General features: G+C 40.8%; 1 protein-coding gene across 2 annotated transcripts in view; it reads right to left on the bottom strand.

Moving 5' to 3' along the window:
- Window positions 1-3,276: 3,276 nt before the first annotated feature.
- mei4 (meiosis-specific, MEI4 homolog (S. cerevisiae)) overlaps window positions 3,277-11,158 on the bottom strand; it is a 61,635-nt gene continuing 53,753 nt past the window's right edge. For both annotated transcript variants that reach the window (XM_032543824.1, XM_032543827.1), the window contains one exon: window positions 3,277-4,275. In XM_032543824.1, the coding sequence (XP_032399715.1) occupies window positions 4,030-4,275 (246 nt within the window). In that variant the 3' untranslated portion in view covers window positions 3,277-4,029. The remainder of the gene's footprint in view (window positions 4,276-11,158) is intronic.

Here is an 11,158-nt window from a genome sequence, read left to right as displayed (position 1 = left end):
AAGGCGGCGTTTACAAGACACTCGTTCCGTTCAACCAGAGGAAATTAATTTCAGTGTTTTGCTAAAAGGAAACTACAATGCTGACCAATTAGCGCAGACTGGGCTTTCTTTGCTTAAAGAGACAAGCACTAAAACGGAGCGTTACAGACAGAGGGTGAACACAGGTATATTTAGAATGACAGGATGAAAAAAATAACGTGTTTATTGGACATTAAAGATTGTAAACATGGTCTAGTAGAAACCCAAATGACCATGATATGGGATCTTTAAAGTCTGCTTTTATTCTACATTTTTCCCAGAAATCTATGCCAATGTCTCCACGTAGCTGCATACTGATTATGACTGATTAAGCCTTCAGCTTTAATGCAGTGGATTGTCCTACAAATGCAAACAGAGGAATTCATGTCACATAAAAACACAATTATAGAAAGGCATGAATCGAGATCCTGATTTTAATACTAAAAAGATACGTCAGGCTTTAAATACACAGACCTCACGTGTCAGTAGACGCATGCATTGTAGGTTTTGGTCCTTTCTGGATCACCCTTTTCCACGGCCGTCGAACCCACTGAGGCACATTAACCGCCAGCGCACGTATGAGCAGTCCGTTTTTTACATTCTTTATTTTTTAAAAGGCAGCCTTTCCCCGCTGTGCTCTCAACAGGATATGAAAGATGAGGAGATCACAGACAGAGTCGGGCACAAACGCAAAGCAGACACAATAGTGCCGATGGCTATCGGCGCAGCCGGGGCCCCGGAGCCTCTGGTAATTTGTGACGTAGCAGGAAACTTATTTAGCTGCACGCTCATGCCTAGGCCATTATTGCAAATACCAAAAAAGCAGCAGGGAAGAGAACATCACAGCAGATGGAGGCACTCTTGTTTCATGAGGAGGGTGAGAACCAGATGAGGGAGTGATGAATGAAAACTTAAAAAAAAAAAAAAAAAAAAAGCTCAGAGCAGATGCAGGCATGGAATCCATTAGTCGAGGGCTGCTGTACTTTCCATTTCAAGAACCAATACTTGTACAACCAGGGACATTTTCACTGGAGATGGGGGGAAATGTTCGCCTCACTTTCAGATCCTTCCACTCATTTCTCTAACCCCCCCCCCGCCCCCCATATGAAGGCTGTGTTCAGACAGCCTGTGTCGGCAGACGTTTCAGCGCAAACGCAGGTCTTACCATACATTCTGAATATGTCCGAAAATGTCACGATTCGATTCAATATCTATTCTCAATTAAAATATTGATTCACAGTATGTAAATGTAGTAACTTTTCCATGTGTGTATTGTATGTACAGGATATATATTCATATCCATATTATTCATGTGGATTTGATGTTATTTATTTTAACATCCTGTGTATGTTGTGTGTGATGTCTGTAAGCTACTGGGACCTTAAATTTCCCCTTGGGGATCAATAAAGTATCTATCTACTATCTATCTATCTATCTATCTATCTATCTATAAGTAGTCGATTGATTGATTTATTATTTCCAATTAAAGCTATTTATTTACGGAGCCCCTAAGGGGACATGAGCAAAAGAAATCTAGTTTATTTTCATGTGCGACCATGAAAGTTTCACGTGAGCACATGAAAGTCGATATTGATGCCGTATATTGATGTAGCATAGCTGGGCCATAATGGAGACGGTGACAGCTAGAGAATGACTACAGCACAGGAGTCAGTCAATTTTAATCTAGGTCTTCATTATAAGGACATTGCTTTGCTGGCAAGTCGTCACCATTAAATGTTGTTTTGATACGACAAAACAGATTTTAAAGTCTCGTAATCTGTTCCGACGCAAGGTTTCAGCTATTTGGATCGGGCGATTACTTTCATTTATGAACGGTTACAAACATCTGGCTAACTCACGGATATACAGTGGCTTGCATAAGTTTACACACCCATGCTAAAGTTGATTAAAAAGAGGAATAAAAAACATCTTTGGGAAATTGATCTTAATGTCTTAAATCACAACATTTAGGAAAATCCAACCTTTTAAGGACACTAATTTTCTTTGTGAATGAATAACGTATTGTAATTAAATAAATCTTCTTTAATTACAGGGGGCATAAATATACACCCTCTATGTTAAATTCCCATAGAGGCAGGCACATATTTATATTTAAAGGCCAATTATTTCATGGATCTAGGGCACTACGCATCCTGACAAAGCTCCCCACTAATGTAAGCCACTGTAGGTGGATGTACACAAAATACAAGGAGAATGGTTCGATTAATTATATAAGAACTGAATGGGGCATTCTAAAACACTTAACGTGAAAAAGCTTAATGTGGTTTATGAAACTAAACAATTATCAATGATTACCAGATTTATCTCTCATATTGCTCCTCATAACCACTGAAAGATTCTAGTCAGAATATGAGTCTGATTCTGCTCCATTGGACTGGGATTAACGGGCGTGTTTCAACCCAACCAGGAAAGAAAATGCCTCTGCACTCAATTGGATAGACCTACAACCAATAAGAGCAATGTGAAGTATGTTGAGCAACGCGTAGTTGTCAACAGAACTCAACTGCTAGCTGTCGATGTTAGCTACTAGCCGATAGCCCCGGCAGTTTGGAAAACGCTAATGACATTACTCACATCCATGTTACAGGCTTTACAGCATACCTTCAATCCCCGGAGGTATCATAAGATAATACCATGGATGTATTAATAGAACACTTGGTGAATTACAAGCATTAGCTATATTAATTATTACAGCTACAGGACCTCGGGAGAACCGTCACATGAGCATGTGCGGAGCAGGGCGGGCCGCAGTCCTGCGGGTCCACTCGCGTTCATCATTACATTACTGTTGGTCATCTGTCCATCACCGTACAAAGCCCATCCTGACAATCTGATTGGTCCTCACAGCTCTGGTTCGAGCATAGTTGCTCGACAACAGATCAAGTCCAGACAAAAGTTCCCAAAACTCAAATGGTGTGGGCGGGGCTAAGTTCGGCTGGCATCCAGGCTAGTACTTACTAACATATCAAAAGAAATTTCGATAATGAAGGATACGCTTTACTGCATCACATAAAATACCACATGGCGTACAAATACTCCGTTCTACATCTGAACTCTTTAATCACATCATTCTGTACAGTTGGTTAATTCTGTAACACTGGGGCTGGAAATGATCCAGACTATTTCAGACACTTCTAGGGTTAAAGAGCCGCACTAACCCCTGCAGGAAATAGAAAACCTAGCGTTTACTCAACACTCATGTTTCGAACATCAAAAGGTGGGATAATAATACAAAGAGAAACACGAGTCCTTTACATAAGGCCGCTGTAAGCACTGATCATTACAGAAAGCCATTTAAAGAGGATTAGTACTAGTATCACTTAACGAGAATTATGAGTCATCGTGTGGCTTGCAGTGATTGTTTTTTTTTGCTATTACTCAATTAAAAAACTTCACTTCAATGTCAAACAAATCCACATTGAAGGGATAAAACTTTGTTTAACCTTTTTGTTGGCAACTAAAAAAACATTTATTATTACTCAATTACAGATACATTGGAACACACAACCATTAGAAAATGTAATGATTCCTACTCAGTTGTGCAGTTATGCGTTGTACACCACAGGAGCAACTAAAAACAAAATGGGCCCCAAGTGCAAACAGTTCCCCACATTTGTTTGGAGAAACAAGTGTAAACCCTCATGAAGTACATATTATTCTGTTATGTTAATTAACTACCTTATACGTTGACAATAATCCTTTGAAAGCACAGGGGAAAAAACCTTGATATCCACCAAAGAGGTGTCAGTTTTCGTGGCCTGACATTTCTTGGCTTTGTATGAAATATAGGTGTATGATGTAATAATAGGTATAATAAGTATGATGTGCTCTCAGTTTCAGTGCTCAGGATCTGTGACAGAATGACGTGCAGGTTTCCCTAGACGCAGGTCAGCGGCGTTAAGTCTGTTGTTTAAAACTGTTCAGTCCTATGGAGGAAGGGGAAAGCAACCCTCTGAATGCAGCCCACCTGAGCCCTGCTCTCGGGGGATCTCATCTGTCCGAGGGGCTGAAGAGAGCCCCTAACCTCCACATGCAGATGAAAAACAACGGGAACTCGTCCGACAACTGAAAGACGCGCTGTTCCAAGTGCTTCATGAAGCCCGTCTGATCCGACCCCACCTCCACCGTGCACGGTACCTTTGATTTCTGTAGGAGCTCCTCCAGGATCCAGAACAGGTAGCAGGAGTTATGATACTGGTCCACAGGAAACTGGCTCAGCCCCAGGCTCTCCTGGCCCTGAAAAACAATGAAAAACCATCAACGCTCCGGCTGCAATCATTATCAATGGCTATTGTTTGGATTTTGTTCAGATACCGGTGCTAAAATAATACTTGTAAAACATGCCGGTGTCTGAACAGATACAAATTCAGATTTATATGTATATTTTTTTAAATCACGAGATGCTATGTCGAGATGCATTAATAATGGGTTAAGAATCGAATCATTGGTCTCTGAATCGTGAGGCGCCCAGAGAATCCCAACCCTATTAACAACAGGGAAATACTCTGTTGCTCAGCCCGTTTTGGAGTGGATGTCACGTAACGTGATGACATCATCTCGGTACAACATAATGACGCAGAAAACAGAAGCCTTAGCTTTCGGCTACAGACAGAATGATCTAGCTGTTGTTGTTTTTTTGTTTGTTTTAGATCGATTTAAACAGCATCATGTAAACAACAAACTCCCGCGTGCCGCCGGCCGGACTTTGTTGTTTCCATGATGACTGTGTATCTGTTCCTGATCGATGTAATCCAAGAGAGACACTGCTGAGAAACCTGCGGAAAATGTGAATCCCTACAAAAATGAACCAAGACTGGAGTAACCCTTGAAGGATGATGGACTGATAGATGATGTTGCAACATGCTGCAAACACTTAGATACTTAGACGCAACAAGTTCAAGGCGTACAACGCACAAAACACTCCGAGCCAGATTTTATTTTTTTCAAAAGAGAAGGTACTGCATTTCCTCCAGCCTTTATCTCACTGTGTCTTTGTAAATGTGTGTGCGGCAGACTTTGTTGCATGTGTCTGTGTGTGCACCTTTGTTTGTGCGTGTGTGTGTGTGTGCGTGAGAGAGATGCCACAGAGAAAAACAACCACCAGATGGCTGTCAGGTATTCCTCCGGGCTTAAGCTTTCAAAGAGCTGACAGAATGTGACAACAACACCTACTACACCCTCAGAAAGAAGCACGCACGCACGCACACACACACACACACATGCACACACACACACGCACGCACACATGCATGCACGCGCTGGGTTTTCAAACATCACTGATGTAAACTAATCATAAGTATGTGTAATAACTCACATTACTGTATGTGTTAAATCTGTGTTTGAATTGTGAATACAGGGACTGTACTTTATGTATGTACAGTGTTTATGTGGTGAAGCATTTGAGAAGCTACAGTGTTAGGAGATGGTGTCGGGCAGCTTGACACAGCGGCCGTAGATATTCACACCGCCTGCTGCAGCAACTGTCAACAAGATGGAAAGGACATATTTCATCTGACTGACTGAGAGATGAGAAGACTGCAGCGTGACGTGGCTCTGCAAATCAACGCTTAAAAAGATGATTATCTGAGCTCGGTCCATGCACAGAGTCGCCGCACATTTAAATGATTTATTGTGCTCTGCCGGTATCGCTGGGTGATCCATTTAATTCAAACAAACTGACAAAAATATTAAATGAAATGAAGCTGCAAGTGTGGGAATTAAAGGATTTACTACACTGAGAATGCCATGATTTATTTAAAACATGGTTTTGGGTTAACTGGCTACGCAGTGCATATCCTGTTTGCAGGCTTTAACATTAATTAATATGCAGATTTTCATGTTTTAAACCAGACAAACAACTGAAGCTGAGCACCTACTGGAAGGCTTTTAGTTATCAGCAACAAGAGGAGAAAACATTTCTCCGGTTGCTGCCGTTACCTTCTCAACACTGAGGACTTTACTTGCTTTCCTCCATTTTATATTATATTAATATATTATCTTTTGGGTTTTGGACTGTACATTTTGAACTTGTTTCTGACATTTTATGAGGATGACTTTTATGATGTTTTGATAGAGATACCAGTATCCAAAAAAGTCCCAATACTGTCTAAAATGCTGGTATCGGTATCGGAAAATCTTTAAAAGTTGTTTTGGGAAGGAAAAAATGGTATTGAACCATCTTTAATTTTTGATACAGATTCCTCAAATGCACAAAATTTAATTTTCTGCCGCTAGTGCTCAATCAATCAAAACAAAAAACAAAAGACGCAGTTGGATCATAGGAGTTGCAGTCTTTATTGCAGTCAGCGTCCGAGGATTAGGATTTTCATCTGCAGAGGTCTTCTCCTCCCCAAAACAAACAGACCGGCTGACTCAAACCGGTAAAACCACCGAATAAAGCAGATTCACGTTAAAAATCTGTTTTCCGACGCTGTTTGGCGGAGGGGCTGCGAGCCGAGCGTCCGCTAACAATTGCTCAGCTCGTTTCTCTAAGAACTAAAGATCAAGACGAAAGAGGACTAAAAATGTTCCTACGGTTCAAATACATAGCCTAAAACTGCAAAAAAAGGAGATTTATGACAGGGGATAGGACACCAAATGTTGATTTCTTTGGGTTTGAACATTGTTGGAACAATTTGGGATAATGCAAGTACATAACTCAACAACACAGGCTGAGTCGATTCTAGACATTTTTACTGTTACTAGTGTTACATTACTTACGGGTTATTCGGCCGACACATATATCTGTGATAATATTGGCTGATAAAATCGGGCCGGAATCATTAATAGGTCGGCCTGGAGTGTAAAGTGACAGTGACTTTCTAAATCACGCGAGGTCCCTAGATGATACTAATCCCGTGTGAATATGGCTTTAAACTGATGGACAACCAGGTAAAAACTATCAAAACAGCAGCAAGGTGCCCCTGCCATTTTTAAATGGATGAGAAGTTTCTTTATTCAAGGACGAACATCATTTAAAAACCACTGAGCTGGAAAAAACACCGTCATTCACAGCAAAACATAAAGGGCATATTAAAAGAAATATGAGGGGGCACAGAACAGGGTCCATAACTGCCAATAAACACTGTGCCTCTGGCCCCAGGAAATATGCTGGCCTACAGGTTTTCAATACCTTTATACAGTCTAAGAAATTGCCAAAAAATGTTTGCTTCTTCACATCAAACTGATTTGGTCCGACTCCCTCTAATCCAGGGTTTTCCCTGTCTTCAGGTGCAGCACCCGAGCTGTTTGGAGGTGCACCTAGGCCAAATTAATGCAACTAAAACTTACTTTTTTTTTTTAGATCTAATGATTGTAGTTGGACCCAATGGACTTCTTCAGCAACTTTTGAGTGTTTTTTATGATCTGCTCTAGCTTTTCCAACGTTTTAGACACAGATATGGAAGAAATAACGATCCAGAATGATGTGAAATTACATTTTTATATTGAAAAAGTCACATTTTATTGAGGGAGGACCCCTAAATCCCCAGTCAAATACACACACCTAAGTCTTCCGCAAACCTCTGGACAACACTATAATCAGGTATTATATTTTTGAAATGATACTTCTGATCTGGTGCAATGCTGCAGAAATCGGCACAAACGACCACCATTATTCAGTTTTATCCAAATCCATCAGGCAGCCAATCATGATCCCTCTAAATAATACTGTACCATCAGTGTCATTTGGCTACAACTTATATAACAGCACTCAGTAAATGGAGTGGCTTTACATCAGTTAGGTTGATCAGAGGGAGCCCGAGATATTCTTACTTTCATCTCCAACCTGTCAAACGCCCACATGCCTATAAAATTTCTAAAGCCATGGAGTGGCACTCGATAGAGTGCAAAAATCGATAACTGGAATGAAAATCTACAGGGAGCTGTGATTGAGCTTCGGTGAAGAATATACACAAACAGAACAACTGCTCGTTCCCTGTTGGGGGCTGGCAGAAAAGGTTGCTTCTTATAACACAACACAGCGGACCTGCTGGCCTCCTCAAATGCAACCTGCTTTTAGAAGTCGGACTGCCTCACATTGAGCATTAAAGAAAGCCCAGACAGCAGCTGACTATTGATTCAATAACCCTCTGACACGGTATCAACAACACTAGTACCAAAACAACACCTGAGTGTCTTTTCTTTCAATAGGTGCAGTAACTTTGGAGAATGTAATCAAGAGTTTCAACAAATCTCCTTTTAATTTCAACTACTATTTCAACAGACTGACTAAGTCTCAAACTTAAATTCAAACCAAGACGCTGCCCAAGAAAATCGCTTAAATGAAATTAGGTTTTTAACTTTCTCTTGGAAACAGAACATTATTTCTTTGCAACACAGCTGGATTCTTGCGATATCACATATCACAAAAAAAATCTATCTCAACAGGCTTCAATTGAATGCATCTGTGAACAGCAGTGGACCGAACCAATTGGCGGTCCTGTGGGGGGCTACTGGCAGATACAGGCGTGGTTTAGGTGCGTGTGACGGCTGCGAATGTTCGTTCAAAACAACCATGGTGAACTTAAAAGACAGATGGTTCAATGGCTTCCAATGACGGCTTCTCAGATGGTTTTGGGCGACAGACCATCTGGCTTGTCAGGTTAGCACATTAAAGAGACTACAGTATCCTCGCATTGTCAGGCTTTCCTCCACAGCACTACGGAGGAAGGTCTGTCTAGTCCACACAGCATTATGGGATGGGAGAAAAACCTGCTCTGGTTTATTGGCATTTCTTTAAACCAATCACAATCGTCTTAGGCGGTGCTAAGAGCAAAGGTGCCTCTGAAAATAGCCTCGGGAAGGAACTTGTTTTGGTGGAACATGTGTACGTTCAAAAGTAGTTTTAGTAAAACTCAGATTGGACAGATGGTCCAGCTAGCTGTCTGGATTTACCCTGCAGAGATCTGAGGAGTAGGTAACCATAGTCCTCAGAAATCCCCCCGGAGGTTAGAAAGGCAATACAAAGGAAGAGGAAAGTAACGGACATATGGCCCAAAAGGACGTCCGGCAAAATATCCGGCAGCACCGTAGCAAGTGGAACGTCATGGATATAGACCAGGACTACAGTAACCCACAGAGAGCCAGTTGTAGTGGAAGAGTCTACAACCACGCTGATGTCTCAGTGAGGCAGTACTTGTTAAAATGCATCATAATAACAATGCTAACATGCTGATCTTTAGCCGGTATCCACCATCTTTATTTACAACCATGGCTGTCTTGTTTTGTGCAATTTTATTTAATATATGTTCAGATATTTCAGTTAAACTTTTGACCTGCTGCTGGTGCCAGATACATTTTATGGCAATCCGTCCAACAGTTTTGAGATATTTCAGCCTAAAGCAAAGTGATAAAATTGCCCAAACTTATCATCCATTATCCACTGACTTATTCTACAAGCACAAAGCTCTGTAAAGCTCCATTTGTTTGAGTAGTTTATATTTATTTAGTCCTATTTATCAGATTTATTGAGATATGTGCTCTGTTATGTATACTTTTTAACTGAGCCACAAAACAATTGAATCAAATTGAAATAACAGTGTAAAATAGGCAAGACTGCAGAATTTGACCAGAAAACAACACTATTATCTTTTGGAAACTTTTCAACAGACACATTTATGTTAGTACTTAAAAAGTATTTAGATTCAAATACTCTGCCATAAGCGGTCTATCTAAGTCTTACTAAGTGAGTCTTGAATTTCAATATGTACATTTAGTTGCAGTGAATAACTTACAATAATAACTTGCAGTGACAATGCTTCTCCAATGGCTTCCGATGTTTAAATTCCTGTAGTGGCTGCAGCCAAAGAACAGACCAGAAGACAAATGGAAATCAATGAAAAAGGACAGAAACATTTGGAGATAAGAACATTAGATGAAGTGACGCAGGGCCCATCAGCATGTAACCAGAGTCGCTTTCTAAGTGAGAGGGTGAAAACAGCCAGACAAACTGATTGAGCTGTCGGTTGGCTCGTTAGCGCTCCTCTGGGATGCGCCGGCTGCAGGATGACACTGACAGGATTTGCTGCAGCCTTTTAATAATCCTGATAAACTACCATCGCTCTCCATGCCAGTTACAGGACAGCTTTTCACTTCCAGGCCAAACCGCAAAGTCAAAGTGAACTTCTCCTGATGAGGGACTTTAGCCAAAGGTTGGACGCAAGGGTTCAGCTGAGGTCGAGGGAAGGGTTATTTCGTAATAGGCTTTCTAGGTGAGCATGAAGATGAGTTATGGCTTTGAAGCTTGTCAGTGGGACGTTGTAGAAAGTCTTTGAATAGCTGCAGGGGGTTGCACCTCTGACACTGAGGGACGCACCATCAAAAAGTGTTAATTAGCTTCCCAGAGATAAAGTTCTCTGTTTGCATTGCGCAGCTTGATCATAGCTGCGGTTCTGAGAATTCAATTTGGATTTGGTTATCGGTTCGCAGAAGATGAATCATACTGATTCTGGTTATCCTCAGAGTTTTCCTTTGGCACCACCATGATGTTCACATTTGTTTTTTTAGTGCAACATCGCAACAATTGGATGGATTGCCATGCAATTTAGTACAGACATGCTCCCCTCAGAATAAACTGTAATCAGAGAACTTGTTGAATGTTGGGTATCAGTAGGGGTACAGATTCATTTATTGGCCCATTATCAAAGTCAAATCAAATGTTTTATCAATATTAATAAAGTTGTGAATATGGGTATTAATAACTTTACAAAATTGACAAACAGTCAAAACGGGGCACCACCCTCGAATCAGGGACCAATATTTAACTGTGAAACAGTCTCATTAGGTGGCGTTCCCTTTAAAATACAGATCTTAATTATTTGATTAATTTTTCGCTGAAAGGAGCAGGCAAAGGGTGAATTTGAGCACTGACTTTGTTCAACTAGCAATTATCACAACAAATGCACAAAATAATCACAACAACTGCTATTTAAAGTATAGTAGAATTTATTTAACTTCAAAATGAGCAATGGCTAATCAATAATCCTTCAAATCACTAAAAACTATATACCTTTTTACAAACTACAACAAAGCAAAGCAGCAACCACACATGTGGTGTGTGCTTTGAGGCTCTCTGCAGCCCAAAGACTACAAAAATGGTGGTTGGGGAATGGCGTGGCAA

Source organism: Etheostoma spectabile, chromosome 18 (genome assembly GCF_008692095.1).
Source record: "Etheostoma spectabile isolate EspeVRDwgs_2016 chromosome 18, UIUC_Espe_1.0, whole genome shotgun sequence".
Classification (NCBI taxonomy): domain Eukaryota; kingdom Metazoa; phylum Chordata; class Actinopteri; order Perciformes; family Percidae; genus Etheostoma; species Etheostoma spectabile.
This window is presented reverse-complemented; position numbering and strand designations above follow the sequence as displayed.